The sequence below is a fragment of the Ipomoea nil genome, unplaced genomic scaffold (genome assembly GCF_001879475.1).
Source record: "Ipomoea nil cultivar Tokyo-kokei standard unplaced genomic scaffold, Asagao_1.1 scaffold2845, whole genome shotgun sequence".
Lineage (NCBI taxonomy): Eukaryota > Viridiplantae > Streptophyta > Magnoliopsida > Solanales > Convolvulaceae > Ipomoea > Ipomoea nil.
In genome coordinates this window covers 7,678,792-7,697,560 of record NW_017619273.1, presented here as the reverse complement: position 1 = coordinate 7,697,560, position 18,769 = coordinate 7,678,792, and the positions used below count along the sequence as shown (strand labels likewise).

At 41.0% G+C, this 18,769-nt stretch overlaps 2 protein-coding genes across 3 annotated transcripts; one reads left to right on the top strand and one right to left on the bottom strand.

Moving 5' to 3' along the window:
- The first annotated feature begins 4,966 nt into the window (after positions 1 to 4,966).
- On the top strand, positions 4,967 to 8,248 carry LOC109160356 (probable calcium-binding protein CML48). Its single transcript, XM_019308690.1, has 5 exons — positions 4,967 to 5,437; positions 5,556 to 5,602; positions 6,167 to 6,339; positions 6,427 to 6,445; positions 7,869 to 8,248. The coding sequence occupies exons 1-5, from the start codon at positions 5,029 to 5,031 to the stop codon at positions 7,974 to 7,976; spliced, it is 756 nt and encodes a 251-aa protein (XP_019164235.1). The 5' UTR covers positions 4,967 to 5,028; the 3' UTR covers positions 7,977 to 8,248.
- Positions 8,249 to 9,498: 1,250 nt separating this feature from the next.
- LOC109159978 (glucan endo-1,3-beta-glucosidase 14-like) lies at positions 9,499 to 18,548 on the bottom strand. Of its 2 annotated transcripts, XM_019308095.1 has the most exons (6): positions 18,448 to 18,527; positions 18,311 to 18,339; positions 17,673 to 18,269; positions 15,329 to 15,781; positions 14,133 to 14,321; positions 9,499 to 9,604 (listed from the first exon to the last, which is right to left on the bottom strand). In XM_019308095.1, exons 1-5 carry the CDS (start codon positions 18,491 to 18,493, stop codon positions 14,265 to 14,267), a joined length of 1,182 nt encoding a protein of 393 aa, XP_019163640.1. In that variant the 5' UTR covers positions 18,494 to 18,527; the 3' UTR covers positions 9,499 to 9,604; positions 14,133 to 14,264. The 2 variants fall into 2 exon arrangements, with proteins under 2 accessions (XP_019163640.1, XP_019163641.1); XM_019308096.1 differs by lacking the exon at positions 18,311 to 18,339 and having other exon boundaries at positions 17,673 to 18,265; positions 18,448 to 18,548.
- Positions 18,549 to 18,769: the final 221 nt, after the last annotated feature.

Sequence of the window (18,769 nt, the reverse complement as noted above, 5' to 3'; positions counted from 1 at the left end):
TCCTCCGGCGGGTAAAAAATGGGCCGATTTTCCGGCGGAAGAACGACGGCCGACGGACCGAGAAGATAGCGAGCCATCTCAAGGTCCACCGCCGATACGAGCGACGAGGTATCCACTGGAGGAGCTATTGATTCGAAACTGCCCTTCCGCCGTTTAAGGCCGTCGGGCAGGGCCGCCACTGTTGTTAGAGGGGCCGGACTCAAAGGCATAGCCGCCCCGGAGGAAGACGGGGCCGGCTGAGGAAAAGACGGGGAAGGGAGGTCTAAAGGAATCTCCCGCCAGTGAGGAGATGAAGAAGAAGAAGAGGATGAAGAGGAAGACGAGGAGGAAGTGGCGGATGACCCCGTTGAACGATGAGAAGGAGAGGAAGAAGAAGACATGACTCGAATATGTTCACCAACATGTAAGGGTTTCGGCAGGATGCGAGGAGAAGAGCGGGATTCACTGGTGGCTCGATTTCTCTCTTTTGCTCTCTTTTGAAACAAAGTGAACAATGGGAGAAGAGTGGAGATGTATTTAAACTGGGGAGAATCCCAAGAGGCCACCACGTGTCAATCACCCATAGGAGGGTGAGAAAGGTTGATTGGATGTGAAGAGACGGCTGCATTAAATGCCCTTGAAAAACGGAACGACGGATGAAGCTAGGGTTAACCCAAACGGCGCGTCTAGGTATGCGAGGGGTCAGAGTGACCCGGCCTGTCCAATCTAGGCCCGATCTCGCCATAATCCCTTTGGGCCGCCCCAGTACCTGTTTAGGCAAGACTACCTGAGAATGGGTCTCTGGGCCAGTCGAGTAAAGGGGTCGGCACTGATAACCCGACTTCGGTATCCAGTCGAGTGAATAGTTGGGCTTCGGGCCCGGAGTCACCGTCGACCCCGCAATCGAGCAAGAGGGCCCGACCACCCTTAACAAGAAGTCAGGTCGGCGGAAGGGAAGCTAGTAAAAGCGACAAAACAGGATTCTTTCTCCGAAAACAAGGGAAACAAGACAGAATGTTTATTAATCAGTACAGATAGGCCTACATCATAGTCGCGTTACAAAATAAAAAGCATAAAAGCAAGATCACGGTCTGGCCTTCTCCTTGGTCGGACGAGCAGAAGGAGGTGGACCTTCCAGGAACAGTCGGGGCTGGAAAGGAGGCGGAGTCGGATCCAGATCCGGCACATCATCCACATAGACTGGCGGCTCCCCGTCATCGATCATCTGGAGAGGCCTTTCAAGAGCACTGGGAGACATGGTCACCCCCAAAAGCGGAGGAACCTCCCATACTTCCTCCTCGTCCAAGGGCGGCCCGTTCATCACCGGATCCACTCGCCGGTTGGTTGAGTCCACTGGAACCACGTTCAGCATGTCGGGGGGAACCACGATGGGATCCGAGTCGATGTCACCCACTAAGTGGCCACCATGGGCTAACCTTTGCTGCCTCAGTTTCTCCAACCGAGCCTGTTCTTTCAGATGGATGGAGAAACGCCGGTCACTATCTCTATAGCTCATGTCGAAGTAAAAAGGAGAAATAACGGCTGCAAGGGGTGTCAAGGGCAAAGTGAGGAAGGTAAGTAAGGGGAAGCTCTATTTATAGCCAGGCCAAGCGAATCTCAAGGAGCAAATCACGGAGAAGAATCAAAACTGCCATCGTTGGGCAGAAAAGAAGGAGGGGATAAGAGTCAGGAATCTGCGTCAGTGAAAGATCCCATCAATTTCGCTCGGGAAGGGCAAGATTCCTGCCATGGCCTAAAAAGTAAGATCTTCCAAAGATACTGAAAAATCGCAAGTGTCAGACCTCGGGCAGTGCATAGGCCGACTAAAGGGTCGGATGAATAACGAGCATAATTGTATGCGGAGAAAAGAAAAGAACGCAAAGTCAGGAAGTAAGTCCACACAATTTTATTAAAAAGGGGGCAATACATTGAGAAGAAGAGGAACTTTATTTGTATAATATAGGTTCCTCTCACAGTCCCTCACTGAATCTCACTCGACATCACATCTCACCGCTCGAAGACCTCAGGTGGTGCAATTCACTCGTCCGACGAGGAGGGCTCGTCATGGAAGGCCATCTCCTGCGATGGGCCAGTCGGAGATGAGCAGACCGAGTCCCATAAAGCCGGCATCAGGGGCGGAACCACGGGCGCTTTGTCGTCAGGGTATAGCTCGAGATAGCGAGCAAAGTCAGCATCTGACATTAGGTCGGTGGCCGGCCCATTGAGGTCATCTAGAGGGATGGTGAACGTCATTTTGAAGGCCAGTTGCTCTGGGACCGCCACCTCGACGAAAGTCCCGTCTTGGGCTGTGACACGGGCCGTGGTCTAGGGCGAAGGATCAGTCAGAGAAGAGGAGTCCACAGCCTGAGGCGGGGCCCTTAGTTGCCATCCGCGATCAAAAGAAGTGGAGCTGGAATGATGCCTCCGGGAGGAGGGTTTGTGAGCTTTCTTTTTGCCTTTCTCCAACCTCGACCACTTGGAAGGAGGGGGGCAAGGCGGCGACCCGAAATCGATCTTCTTCCCTTTTGTGGGAGAGCGACCCATGCTGACCAAGGGGATGAGGAAATGCCAAGGGCAGAAGTGTTATTTATAAGTCTGAGGAATGGAGGGAAGAATTAAAACGGGTCCGGCGAATCAGGCAAATCGCGCAAGATCCGGACATTATCCGGCCATTGAAGGAGGGAGATTAGAAGAGATTCCGGAGATTTGCAGTAAGGGTACGGTTACTTTCCAACATTCGAGTAAGAAGACTAAATATTGAAAAGTGATGGACTAGTTGATGGGGTGTGGACCTCGGGCCCAAAGCCTGGGAAGAAGAGAAGAAGCCCAGAAATAAAGAGTGACCCAGAAAGAAGGAGGGCAAATTATTGTATGGACCATGATCCACACAATGTTATGTGGACCATAATAAAATGTACATTTTTAATATACTAAATGTACATGATTTTTGTATTGAATGTACATTATACAATATAATGTACACTCAGAACAAAAATAATGTACATCCCCTGAATATAATGTACATAATTTTTGTATTGAATGTACATTATTTTTGTACTAAATGTACATTATTTTGCAGTAGACAAAATATGGTCCACACAACTTGTATGGACCATGGTCCATACAATAATGATTGAAGAAGGAGGGGCCAAGCCTAAAAGAAGGAAGGCCCAGCAGAGGCATGGACCGAGCCAAGGAGTCGGCCTGACCCTGAGGTCGGCGCGAGTGCTCAGTCGACGCGCGGGCCAAGAGATCGTTGGAGCATTTAAGAGGATGTTTAAGAACCCGATCAAGAGCCGTTGGGAGGCCCAGTAACGGCAGCCCAACGGCCTTCAGAGATTAATAGTGGTTAATGGGCCCATTATGGTCTTAAATGTATGTTTTAAGTCAGATCCAAAGGAGACCCACTATAAAAGGGCTCCTCAGAAACTGTAAAAGGATGCGAGTTCATGCCAAGAGGACAGAGACCGACATTCACAAAAGTTCTTATTCCCTTCTATTTTTGAAAGGTGAATCCACCAACCACGGTTGTGTTGGACCTCCGTGAGCCCAAAAACCCTAAAACCAACATGGTCCTTTCAGAAGGACCATGACTGGTTAAAATTTAAAAGTTGAAGGACCAACGATGATTAATTTGAAAATTGAAGGACTACGAGTGATTAACTTAAAAGTTTAGGACTAAACATGACAGAACTACTATATTCGAAGGACCCCAAATGACATTATGGTCGTCTTTTGTAAAATAGTTAGACTATATGCCAATTTTGGCTTATTTAACTACTATTAGTTGTTTGGCTTAGTTAAAAAATCAATATAAGTGTTTTGTTAATTAGTTTTTTTGTAACTCGAAAATGCTAAAATTTAAAATGTTGCTCAAAATAACTTTTTCAATTAGCTTTTTAAGAAAAAAAAATTATATCAAACAACTATCAGCTAACAACTAATTTACCAAACATTTTTCTACAATTAATTAATGTTTTCAACTAGTTATATATTTAATTAACCTAATCAGCTAACAACTAACCGCTATCAGCTAACAACCATTTACCAAACACAGCTTACAAAGTTTATGGGGCCCGGCCATGACCCATCGGACAGCGGGCAATGACGCATCTAATGGAGACGGGCATGCCAAACGTCGTGTGGCACTTGTTGGCTCTTGCCCAATGACCTCAAATTCTTTCGCGCCATTGGCTTTTCAATCAAGCGTGATGACTAATTGTGTGAATCAACAGTTCCTCTCCTACTAGGTTGAATTACTATTGCGACATTGTCATCAGTAATCAACGACGATTTAGCCAACGACACATGCCCTTGGGGGCCAAATGACCCTTACTGCGGTTAACAAACCGGCAATGAGCGCATGCGGTCTAGCCTGTAAGTATTTATGAAAACTCTGTTTGTTAACAAAACGATGCGACGTTAGGTGAGTGGGTAGTCGGGGCCACGCGGAATTGGATAGAAATCCTAAATTTGGAAAAGAGAAAATTTCAATTTTGGTCATATGACTATAGGGGCTGTGTTAATTTCAACACCCGACTTTTAAAAGTGTCAATTTAGTACCTTGACTATGAAATTTTTATCAATTTTGGTCACTCTGGTCAAATTGTCGGCTAAATTTCGTCAGAAAATTTTAACAGTTAAAATAATGAGGATATTTTTTCCGGTGAATTCATCTTTTCCGGCGAATTCATCTTTTAACTGTTAAAATTTTCTGGTGAAATTTGGCCGATAATTTGATCAGAGTGACCAAAATTGATAAAAATTGCATAATCAAGGTACTAAATTGATACTTTTGAAAGTCAAGTGCTAAAATTAACAAAGCTTCTATAGTCAGATGACCAAAATTGAAATTTTCTCATTTGGAAAAGAAACCAAATCAGTCTTTCATAATAAAAAGAACTTCTTCTCTTATTACAGGTAGCGTGTGGATTAAATATCATTTTCGCCAAGTATAGTCAAACAACAAAAAAAAGATTTCCTACGCTTTCTTTCTCCTCTATCCTCCGCGACCTCTCTCTTTCTTTCTCTCTCTCTCAGGCATCGACAATGGCGTCCTACAACGGCAGAGCAGCCTACTCCCCTTCAGCTCCACCCTTACCGGGGACCGACGACGAGCCTCGTATTGCTCACCCCTACCATCCCACCACCACAACTTACTCCGTTCCCAGCTACGCTCCTTCTCCACCTTCGGCTTCGGCTCGCCCTCATACTCATAGTAGCAGCAGCAGCAGCAGTTATGGCTCCACTCCATCCTTTTCATACACTGCCTTTCCTCCGGATACTCACCCCGATGTAATTCGGAGCTTCCAAATGGTGGATAGGGATCACAGCGGCTTCATAGAAGACAAGGAGCTCCAGCAGGCTCTCTCCTCGGGTTACCAAAAATTCAGTCTTCGCACAATCCGTTTACTCCTCTTTCTCTTCAAAAACCCTAGTCAATCTTCTCTCAGAATCGGTGTGCTATCTCTTTATTTTTTTATTCCTTTTCTTTTCTGCTGTTATGTATGTCTTTATTGGGGTAGAATAGAAAACAAAAATTTCATTTAACTATTTCCTTTTATCTTGTTCAACAGGGCCTAAGGACTTTGCTGCTTTGTGGAGTTGTTTGGGACAATGGAGGGTGAGCTTGAATTTCTTCTTTTCAAACCACTTCTTAAAGGAATTCTTTCTTTCTTTCTTGTTTATCAACTTTGTGTTATGCACTCGCAATCGAATTGTTATGCTCAATTCCTTTTGTAGAAATAGAATTTAGTTATGATTTCATTGTAGCTTAAGAAAGTGTTAGACTGCAATTTAATGCAATAGATATGCAGCAGTGAATCAATTATAATTGACAAGAAAAGATTGAGGCTCAAGGTAGAAATAACGCCTCGTCGCCTCATTCTAATCTTGTATATTATAACCAGTACCAGACTATGTTTTCTCATTTTAATAACATAGGGACTACTCGAGGAAAATTGCAGCCATCAGAAGTCTGAAGAATCTATATGAGATGTTTTTTTTTTTTTTTTGTGTTTTGAAATGGGGCAATTTGACTGTCAAGATAAGAGTTTACACCGGTTAATTTTATTTTCTGTTGGAAAGTGTGGGAGCTTGTTGCTAATAGTGTTTTCTTCTTGAGTTCTTCCCTAATATTCATCTGTTAGTGCCTGTAACAATGTATTTCAATCAAACTATTTTGTAGGCCACGTTTGAGAGGTTTGACAGAGATAGGAGTGGGAAAATCGATGCAACAGAACTGAGAGATGCTCTCTATAGTCTTGGGTATATGGTGCCACCTTCTGTCCTTCAACTTCTGGTTTCCAGATATGATGGTGGAAATGGTCGGGCTGAGCTGAACTTTGATAGTTTTGTTGAGTAAGGCTTCTTCTTTCAATAATGCTTGTATAGAAGTAGAGCTTCAATTTCAGCTATGTTGTTGACATCTACTTCTTGTCAATGCAGATGTGGGATGATTGTAAAGGTATTCTCCTTCCTCTCTTTCTCGTTCTTCTGTGCATTGATTTCCTTTGAATACTCTACTTGTTTCTCCCTTCTTATGGAAACGCATCCTAAATTTTCTTAAAATGAAATTTGGTTGAACGGATAAAAAAAAAAATGCTCTTGCTTGGCTCATTCCTAAACTATAGCTGTCAAACTTCTTAAAAAGAATTATAGTTTAATGTTTGGTGAATGAGCATGCATGTTCAAATTGTTTCATTGACTATTCTCACATTGAAAAACACAAATTTGACCTTCAATTCAATGCTTGGAAAGTGATCACTTATATTGAATGTGTAGAAAAATTTGAAGCAATCTTTGGATTCATAATTGCTAATTGGTTTTATCAAGTGATCTTTATCTCATCTATTCCTTGTTGTCTTACCTTGACTATTTGGCACACTTGAAGTAGTAGTATCTTTAGTACTTCCACATGTTTTAGAAGTTATCCAATAGGTAGGTATATCATACTTCTAGGTGGAAGAGAAGGGAGCTGCCCAAAATATCTTTTCAGTAACGAAATATATGCGTCTATGCCCAAAGCAGTATGTTGGAAATGCATTTTAGTGCTATGAATTTGCGGAATAGAGGAATTCACAGTATTTATCTACGAAAAAGAAGCAAGGCATAAATGTTCTGTCACTAACAGTGAACATACGACTTAATAGCTTTATTAATTACTAGAAGAGTTATACTACATGTACTCCCTATTTCTACTCCGTCACTTTTACTCCTGATGTGGCAATTGATAATTAGTTATCGTCATCCTGTGGGTCCCAATGAAAATGTCAACATCAAAATTTTGTGACGGAGTAAAAGTGTGGGTCCCAATGAAAATGTCGACATCAAAATTTTGTGAGGGAGTAAAAGTGTGGGTCCCAATGAAAATGTCAACATCAAAATTTTGTGAGGGAGTAAAAGTTGGGAGTAGGAGTAGTATTTTCCTTACTAGCATGACCTTGAAATGTTTGAGGATGCTGTATGTATGAGCTTTAATGCTCATGAAATTTTGAATTTGTTGATAATGATCCTTTCCAAAGGCCTGGCAAGTGGAGAATAACAACCACCCGCCACTTAGGCAGAAGCAGAGATGGAGAATCAAGGAATGAGAAAATGTATATAATATTGAAAGCTTATAATATATTTACTATAATTCTATGTTTCTAATGAAGAAATATAGTACATATATATACAGACACATAATTGTTAATTTAAGCACCTATTAAATAATCAAACACAACCCTATAGATAGACATAATCCTTTGTGTTTCAACACTCCGAACCCAGTTTTCAAGTTGTTGAACTGTCGAAGGGGTTATTATTGTAGCCATGGTGTTGTTCTATTGATGTATGTGCTCATCGTGACCGTTGGTACAACTCACCCACCTATGAATGCCATTTTTCAGGGCCTGACCGAGAAGTTCAAAGAGAAGGATCCGCGATATACAGGTTCTGCAAAGCTGAGTTATGATGAATTCCTCTCTATGGTCATTCCTTTTCTTGTGGCATACTAGGGCTCAAGGATGTCATTGTCTTTAATTATCTCAATATTCTTGGCTGTGTTTCAACTTTCAAGTGAAAATGATTTTTAGCTGGATTGCACATTGCCTTCAGCCTGTTGAATAAGAGTGTGTATTTTGGGTTATTCAGATTGTAAATTAATCTGCACTTCACACTTTTGGTATAGATGTTTTTGTCGATGTATCAGTTGGATTGTTTTTGTGCTTACTATGGACTATCTACCGTTCATAATAATCCTATACAATAATAAATGCAATTGGGAAAATAGCATTTTTGTACCTATATAACTATATTTACATGAAATAGTAATTTTAGTTTCTCAATTATTGACTTTTTTTTTTTTTTTTCATAAGATAACAGTGCGTTTGGTTGGAATGGGGAAATTAGAGAGAAAATAATTGTAATTTTGTGATAAAAGAATAATGTGATGATTTAAATTACACTTTGGTAGACACAATGTTGCAAAATACGTTAGGCGTCTAATTAATATTTTTTTATTTTTTATTTAAAAAAAAAATTAACTAAAAATTGTAAAATTCACTAATAAAACATAAGGTTCCGATAGTTATTTCTTATAAACTATTTACGTAAGTGGTTGTAAAATTATTCAAAATATTGTTTAAACCATCTAAATACATAAAAAATTAAAATTAAAAGCTAAAGAAGCATTTTTTTTTAAGAATTTGGTGGGGCAAACCGCCTACTGAATCTCGAAAAAATACGCTATTTGAATTTTTTTTTTGTCCAAAACGGACAATCGAGTCAAAAATTATGCCTCGACAAAGTTTCTAAACTCTAAACCTAAAAAAAAAAATCGGCCGGTTCAGCCGGCTAGCCGCCCGGCCACGGAGGAGGCCGATTCCGGCCTTCCTCGCCGCAGCGGGGCGGCGCGATTTTTGCAACATTGGGTAGACAAGAATAGAATGACTGGGAATTGAAAGGAAAAAAAAATGAATAAAAATTAAAATATTTATGTATAATAATAATAATATTATAATAAAAACAATGGTTAAATAGTAATTTATTGTTGAATTATAATTTCACAAACTGTGGAATTGCAATTTCTAGGAGACCCTATGAATTGTAATTTCCTTTTGGAATTGCAATTCTCTTCCATCAAATCATGGAATGATGTTTGGTGGGAATGAAATTACAATTTCATCCTACCAAACGTTTCCTAACAGTTTTGGATCCGTTAGTTAATGAAAATGTTAAAACCCATGAAACTTTGAATAGTTTATAATTATAAATTATAATTTTGCCCTTATATTGAGTAATAGGGTTTTCATGTGTAATATTATGTGTACTCCTATTTGTTATTCTCAATTGTTTATTCTTACTTTTAAATTTGTATATAGATATATATATTTTGGAGTCTACGTGATAAAAATAACTCAATATTATTTGTTATATATATCTATCATGAAATGAAATAAAGAGTAAGGGAATAAAAATATATAAAAAAAAATTTCTTAATGAAATAATGAAATATATAACCAGTAGCTTTGAATGAGAGTACTAAGAAAATAATACGTAGTAATAAATAAATAAAATATATAACCAGTGGGTTGAACAAATGGGAGGAAAGTACATCTATGATCTAACAAATATAGAAAGTGTGTGTTAGCCATGTTATTATTATTGTTATTAAATTGTTATTCTTATTATATTAGAATAAGTCAATAGTCTACTAGTTTGACTAGCCTACTGTATAGGAATAGTTTACGTTAGACATATCTGTTTAGTATTCTATTGTAATCTCTTCAGAACTGAATCAACGAATATCATTCTCATCTGGTATCAGCCAACCAGGTCGATTCTCTCTCCAAAATTCCCCTCACGCTCACCGAAAAACACCAACCACCGTACGCTGCCATGTCGATTGACTCATCTGAGAGGACCGTGACTGCCATCGGTGGTGCGTCTCCGGCTTCCGGCTCCAATCCTCTCTGGGGCACACCACTTCGTGTCAATAAAATTGACAATGCGCAATTTCCTCTTATGGAGGACTCAACTAGTACCGTTCCTTCGCGGCCAGGACTTGCTCGGGTTCGTGAATGGCGACATACCATGCCCGCCGCCGGTCATCAATGCCCCGCCGGTTTCCGGTCAGTCCGCGACTGCATCCGCCACCCCGTCTCCGATCCCGAATCCTGAGTATAAGGCGTGGATCAAACAAGATCAGGCGATCTTGTCTTTGCTTATCTCATCCCTCTCGGATGAGGTAATGCATTTAGCTGTAGGACGTGCGACGTCCCGGGAAGTGTGGGAATCCATCACCACGGCGTTGAGCAGTTCCACTCGAGCGCGTTGTTTAAGTCTCCTCGGCCAGTTCCATTCACTACGCCAAGGAAACAGTACGGCTGCCGAATATCTCGGCCGAGCGCAAATATTAGTGGAAAACATTGCGTTGGCCGGGCGGCCAATTTCACTAGATGAACAGAATCTGTTCGTCTTCAGAGGATTGCGTCCAGAGTATCGGGCCATGGCGTCATCTCTTACGGCCGCGGGTACCCCGGTAACTATCTCTCAAATCTCGGATTATTTGCAGGCTCAGGAATTTATTCATGCAGAAGATTTCCCGGTGAGTTCCGATCCCAACTTTGCGGCTGCGCCGACGGCGCATTATGCCGGACGTGGTCGGACTGGAGGAGGCGGAAGGCAAGGCTCGAATGGCCAGGGTCGTAACCGTGGCCGAGGTGGACGAGGCCGTGGTCGCGGCCGGAACGGCGTCCCCCGCTGCCAGATCTGCCGCGCCGATGGACACACTACCGTCACATGTTTCCAGCGCTATGCCGGGCAGAATCAGGCGCAGGCCCACGTCGCTCTTTCTGGAGACGATGCTGCTTCCGGAGCCACTGCCGGGTGGTTCCCCGACACCGGAGCCTCGGCCCATGCCACACCGGATCACACTCTGATGTCCCAGTCTGACGAATACAACGACGGTGACGTCCTGCGCGTGGGAAATGGTGCAGGTTTGACTATTTCTCGTGTTGGTCATGCGTCTGTACCATCTGTGTCAAAGGCATTAAAATTATCTAATGTCCTGTTTGTTCCTGAGTTGTCCGTTCCTTTACTTTCGGTCCAACGATTTACTAATGAAAATAACTGTTTTTTTGAATTTCACAAGAATTGCTTTTTTGTGAAGGACTCCATAACTCGGGCAATACTGCTTAAGGGGTTCACCGAGGGTGGCCTATATAAACTCCCGGTGTCGCAATCCCATTTCGCTTTTCTCACCTCTCGTACAACATCCGCCGTGTGGCATCGGAGACTCGGTCATCCGCATTCAAACGTCCCAAAGTCGTGTGTTACAAAATTGTCCAGTTGCAACAAATAAAGTCACAGCATTGGAATCGTGCAAATCATGTCATATGGGCAAATCTTCGAGATTTCCTTTAGATAGGGTTCCCTTAAGTAGTCAAAATGTGTTGGATTTATTATATACCGACATTTGGGGGCCTTCTCATGTAATTTCTGTTAGTGGCTATAGGTATTTTGTACTCTTTGTTGATGATTTCTCCCGTTTCACTTGGTTTTATCCTTACGGGTGAAATCGGATATATATAAAACGTTTGAGTCATTCTGTGTCATGGTAGAACGCCAATTTTCGCGTTCTATCAAGTCCATTCAATCGGATTTAGGTGGGGAGTATCGCAAACTACATAACACCTTTATAAATCTTGGTATAAACCACCGACAATCATGTGCATATACACATGAACAAAATGGGCGGGTAGAACGTAAAAATCGTCACATAGTCGAAACCGGCTTGGCCCTACTGGCTGAAGGTTCATTCCCATTGCAATATTGGGACTACGCTTTTGAAACAGCGACTTGCTTAATAAACTACCTGCCCTCATCCGTTTTAAAGTTTCAGAGTCCATACAGTCTTCTACACAAAGTGTCACCACCATACACATTTCTTCGAGTTTTTGGGTGTCGCTGCTACCCTTTCTTCGGCCATACAATCGGCACAAGATAGAGTACCGATCGACACCCTGCGTATTCTTAGGTTACCCGTTGTCCTTTAGGGGGTACAGATGTGTTGATTTAACATCGGGAAAAGTCTATATCTGTCGCCATGTGCGTTTTGATGAGCATGTTTTCCCTTTTGCAGACTTGGAGAAACAGGTTGACATCTCAGCATCACCTCCGGCACTCCCGTGGGCGACCAGTCCAGTCTTAACTCAGACTGTGTCTCACCCCACGACAGTGTCCTCTGAGGTTGTACCGGGCCCATCAGCCAGCCCAGTTCCCTTGGCTCGAGAAGCACCGTTGCCATTGGCTATTGAAAGGCCAGTCAGGGCTCGTAGAGTCTGGGTTCGCAATGTCTCGACTCGGACTCGAGAGCATGGAATGCGGCTTCACCGTATGACTCGTGGTACGAACGAAGAGTTTCAGGCCCTGAGTGCAACCACTGATCCGACGTGCTATTCACAGGCCGTTGGGCACCCACAATGGCGAGAGGCTATGGACCAGGAGTTCAATGCACTCCTACACAATAATACTTGGTCACTGGTACCCGCTAAACCGCACATGAATGTGATTGGGTGCAAATGGGTGTTCAGGACCAAGCGCACTGCTGATGGCTTGGTAGAACGCTATAAACCCCGACTTGTAGCCAAAGGCTTTAATTTAATCAGGTAGATGGCGAGGACTTCTTCGACACTTTTAGTCCAGTTGTCAAGCCAACTACTGTCCGCATGTTATTCTCTCTTGCTGTCTCTCACCGATGGACGTTACGTTAGTTGGATGTCCATAATGCCTTTCTCAATGGCCATCTAGCTGAAACCGTCTACATGAGACAGCCCCCAGGTTATGAAGACCTGACACATCCTGATCACGTGTGTCATCTCCAGCACTCCCTGTACGGCCTGAAACAAGCTCCTCGTGCTTGGTTCAAAAGGCTTCCTGACTATTTGTTATCTGCAGGGTTTTTGCCGTCTAAGACTGATGTCTCATTATTCCATTACACAACTGGTTCTTCCCGGGTCTTCCTGATTGTCTATGTCGATGATATTATCATGATGGGTGATGATGCAACGCTGATTACTACTCTGCTTGGTCGACTGTCTGACACGTTTAAAATCCGGGATCTTGGTGCTCCAGGGTTCTTTCTTGGCATAGAGACTGTTCAGCTCGACACCGGCATGTTGCTATCTCAACGTTGTTACATGAATGACATACTTGCTCGCGCCGGGATGTCTGAGTGCAAGCCGCTTGCTACCCCCGCTGCAGTAACTCAGGCTGTTTCACCAACTCAAGAGCCGTTTGACAATCCGACCCAATACCGTCGCATTGTAGGGGCACTACAGTACTTAACCATCACGAGGCCTGATTTGTCCTTTGCTGTGAATCGGTTATGTCAATTCATGCATTCCCCTACTACTGATCATTGGGGTCTCGTGAAGCGAGTCCTTCGGTACATCAAAGGGACTCTCACCTACGACCTGCGTCTGACTGCTTCAACCTCGACCACTATTCATGCCTTTTCAGATTCCGATTGGGCTGGTTGTCCGGTAGACAGAAAGAGTACCAGTGGATATGATGTTTTCCTCGGGTCTAATCTGATCTCTTGGTTATCCAGGAAGCAGCGCACCGTTGCTCGCTCCTCCACTGAGGCCGAGTACAAGGCTCTAGCTGACGTCTCTGCCGAAGTCACGTGGGTTGTGTCGCTGCTACGTGAGCTAGGGTTACATAGCGGACAACCGTCTACTCTGTGGTGTGATAATCTCGGGGCTACCTATCTTTGTGCTAATCCGATTTTCCATGCCAGGACTAAACATGTGGAAATAGACTACCACTTTGTTCGAGACAAGGTCGCATCCGGAGATATGACAGTCAACTTTGTTTCGACCAAGGACCAGCTAGCTGATATCTTCACCAAGCTGCTACCAGACCCTCGGTTTGCTACTTTACGGGACAAGCTCAATGTGGTTACGCACCCTCCTTGAGCTTGAGGGGGAGTGTTAGCCATGTTATTATTATTGTTATTAAATTGTTATTCTTATTATATTAGAATAAGTCAATAGTCTACTAGTCTAACTAGCCTACTGTATAGGAGTAGTTTACGTTAGACATATCTGTTTAGTATTCTATTGTAATCTCTTCAGAACTGAATCAACGAATATCATTCTCATCGTGTGGACCTCATATTTTATGTACATCTAGTTCTATTTTCAACCATTTTAAGAATTACACATAAATCTCGATAGTTTTTACCGCCTTTGTCCTTAAAACTTGGGGGAAGAGGGTGAGTTTTGTCTTCAGGGCTGTTTTCAAGCTTTCATCACACATACCATGAAAACCAGAAGAAAAGCGGAAATGGGTAGTGCCTGAAAAACCAACCAAGAAAATATTATCCCAACGATTATATATAAGTACACAATCTCACTATTAGTTTTTTATTTTTTATTTTTTATTTTTTATTTTTATGAAGAAAGAAATCAGTTGCCACTAACCGAGGATGTGTACGGATTGAATCCCGTCATGTGACCTTAACTAGCAAAAATTTACGATGAGATAAACCAATTTAAGTTACCCATAGCTGTCTGACTCAAACCAATAAAACTAATAGTTTCTTAAATTTATTTTTTTATTTTTAAGGGTAAAAATGTCAATTTTTACGAAGACTAGAGGAATCATCACTTTTAAAATAAGTTAGTACCTAAAATGGTCATCGACTATAATAGTTTTTCTCAATTTCATCCTAAAGGACTTTGGTGACTTAATGTAGTAACAGACTTTTGTGTTTTTGCTCTCAATTTAGTCCTCTGTTTGTTCTTCCGTCCATTTATTGTTAAATAGATGGACAATTCAGTAATTTCAATATTGGTATCTCTTTACTCCTAGACCTGCGAAGTGCGAAATCTCTCTTTCTTTTACGAATTACTCCCAAACCTGCGAATATAAAATTTGATTCACAGGTTGGGAGTAATTCGTAAAAGAAAGAGTGATTGCGCACTTCGCAGGGCTGAGAGTAAAGATAGGTCACAGGTTGGGAGTAATTCGTAAAAGAAAGAGTGATTGCGCACTTCGCAGGGCTGAGAGTAAAGATAGGTTAATATTGAGATTACTGAATTGTTCATTTATTTAACACCAATTTGACGGAATAACAAACGAATGACTAAATCGGATAAAAAAATATAAAATTCTGGGACTACATTAGGTCACCAAAGTCGTTTGAGAGAAAATTGAAAAAAATCATTATAGTTGATGATCATTTTGGATATTAACTCTTTTTAAAATAATCGAGTAGGTTAATGTGGATACATGAATATGTATAGAATTTAGAGAAAAAAAAAGTGTCGTTTTCTCTATCCTTTAATTTGGTATTACTTACCCTGGGATTGGAAGCGGAATAATCCATTTCAGGAAGATATCCCTGGACTCCAAAGCGACCAACGTCGTAAACCGGAGCACCATCAGGATAGTACAGCCCATAATTCCTCTCCGACGTCGGACCGGCTTTCAAATTCTCATTAAACAGTGCGAAAACATATATGTCAACCGGGACAGAAGGCCTCGCCGGAGTACCTTCTCCGGCCGCAATACGCTGCAACAAATTCCCATTATACACTGCTGCATTCTCCGGCGTCGCTCCCACCTCGTCGGAGTCTCCCTTCGACGGCCAGCCCGTCTCGGAAATCTTCACTTCTACGTCTGCGTGCCCCATTGCCTTCATTGCAGAATATACAGCATCAATCTGTCCATACAGCATATTGTCGTATTTCAAGTTCGTGATTGGATCAATACTCCCGGGATTAGGCTGGAAGAGTACATACTCCAAGGATACCTGATAGCATTAGATTACTATTAATTAAAACATGAAAAAAAAAAGCATTTTTAGTTACTCAATTGTTCTTACTAGTTGTTTTAATCTTTAACTTTTTGGTTCATATTTGGGTGAAACTGGATCCTATCGGATTGGGTCAATATGAAAATGTAAAAACTAATCAAAAATGTTTGTTACTTATAAAGAAAAATGTAAAACTTGTGAGGAAAAATGTACTCCATATTTTTTCATTTTGATGTAAAACTATTATATTTTTCATCAAAAGTATTACACTATACTTATAAGTAATATTGAAAAGTATTTGTTATTTACGGAGTATAAGATAAAATATAATACTTGTGAAGAAAAAAAGTAATATTTTTAAATCAAAATATAAAAGTATTATATTTTTCCTTAAAAATATTACAATACACATTCTCATATAACTATATAAGTGAGCTTTTTACACTTTTGGCCCCACGACTATAGTGGCACTATCAGGATTGATCTGCGACTTTCAAACCTTGCAATTTAAGTCCACGACTATTGTTTTTGTTGCAAAAATGGTCCTTCCGGCCAATTTTCCGTCAATCGCACTGGAGAAAAATTTCCCATTTCAAACAGGGATATAATAGACATTTACATTGACCTTGCAATCTTGGACCGTTGTTGACTTCTTATTTCTGACCAAAGTGCGAAAAAAATCAAAAAAAAAAAAAAAAAACAATTGCCAAAGACCAAAATACGATTGGATTTTTTTTTTTGTTTGATTTTATCACACTTTGATCAGAATAAGAGGTCAACAACAGTCCGAGATTGCAAGGTCAATGTAAATGTCTATTTTATCCTTACTTGAAATGGGGAATTTTTTCTCGGTGAGATTTTGACTGAAAATTGGTCGGAAGGACCATTTCTGCAACAAAAACAATAGTCGTGGACTTCGATTGCAAGGTTTGAAAGTCGCAGATCAATCCTGATAGTGCCACTATAGTCATGAGACCAAAAGTGCAAAAAACTCCTATATAAGTAATAAACACTTTATTCTTTATTAATATTATATTTTTCAGTATAAGTATTAGATTTTCATCTTGACCTGACCCGTTTCACGGACAAGGATCCGTGAAACGGTCTCAACGATCTTTATCCGTGAGACGGTCTCACAGATCCTTATCCGTGAGATTAGTCGTGACAGGTTAATTAAAAAATATAATACTTATACTAAAAAATGTAATATTAATTTGGAGTAAAGTGTTTGCTAGTTATAAGGGAAAACGTAATACTTTTGCATTTTGATGTAAAAGTACTATAATTTTTCTTTATAAGTAATGTTGGCAAGTGTTTATTATTTATAAAGACAAATGTAATACTTTTAAATCAAAAATTAAAACATTAAAATATTACATTTTTATTCAAAAGTATTACAATTTTCATATAAGTAATAAACATTTTATTGTTGATTTAGTATTAAATTTTTCAATATAAGTATTACATTTATGTTGATCTGACCTGTGTCGCGGACAAGGATCCCTGAGACGATCTCACACAAGTTTTTTGTCTTTTATCTTTTAAGTGTGGTGGTACATCTATCATTCTTATTTTTCATATTTGAAACGGTTAAAATCAAGTCTTTTATTTTATAAACGTAATATCAAGACTAAAAAAGATTATAATAAAAGAATAAATATTAAAAAGTACCAAAATATCCATGCACTAACTAAATTTTAATAGAATTTAATAGTTTTTTCTTTAGGAATTAAAATTGTAATCTTTTTGAAGAGTTAGATGTATATATTGCAAGCAGTAAAAAGTTATAGACTAAAACCCCTCATAAGGAATAATTGAAAGATTAAAAATGCATTTTCTCCTTAGCATTTTTAGTTATTATGTTTTTGTATTAGAGACGAATGAATACCTCACCGGGATTGCTTTTGTATGCAAAGTAAGGATACGCGTTTACGAGGAACGGCGCCTTGGTCTGAGCAAGGAAGCCGAGAATGGGGCGGATGTAGTCGGCGAGGTCCGGCCGGAACGCGCCGGCGGAAGGCGGAAACGAGGTGGTCAGGACCGAGAAGGCGTGCGCCGTCGTGACAGTCACAGCGTTGCTCAGACCGAGATCGACGAGAGCGGCGTGAACCGACTGCATTGCCGGGAGAAGGAAATTCATCATCTGAGTATCGTTCCCGCCGGTTAAGACCTCGTTTCCGACGGTTATACATGTGATTTTCGTTCCGCCATGGTAGTAGGGCTGAAAGTGCTGCTGAATCCATGCCCGCGCCTGCGCAGGATCGATCATCTTCTCCACAAACTCGTTCCCCAATCCGATCACGAATTCCACCTCCGAATTCGAAAACGCGGACAGAACATTAGGATCTGCGTCGTAGAGCTTAACCCTAGTGATATTTAGGGATTTCAGGAGCACAGCGACGCGGGAAGGCGATGGGAGATCGTTGCCAATTTGGCCATAGTTGATCCCAACTCCTACGCTTAAGTTTCCAGAAACTAAACCTGAGAACAACAACTTCAAATTAAAGACCAAACAATCAAGTTCAAATAACCTGCAGAACAGAGCAAAACACAAGCTAATCATGGAGATCGAAGACAAAACTGAATAAGATATGCATATTAAAAGGTACAGACAGATGCAGAGATTGAGAAGGTGGAAGAGAGAAAGAAGCTAATAAGCAAACCTGTGAAAGTTAAGAGCAGAAATAGAGGCCTGAAGCTGGTGGCCATTGCCTTGTCACACCCAATCTTCAAAGATGCATGTATCTATATATACATACAAGTACTACACAGTAGCAGTACTTTACTAAATATAGATATAAAGTACTACTGTGTGTATATAATGACGAATGGTACTGATGAGATGATGAACCTTTCACTTAAAATGGATCAGAAATTTCACTTAAGACTTGTTTTTAGCAGTAATGTGAAATTTAGAATTTTGGTTTGTGTTAGATTTCTTGTTGGCAAGAGTGTACAATTCGATGTTGAGTTTCAAAGTTAGAT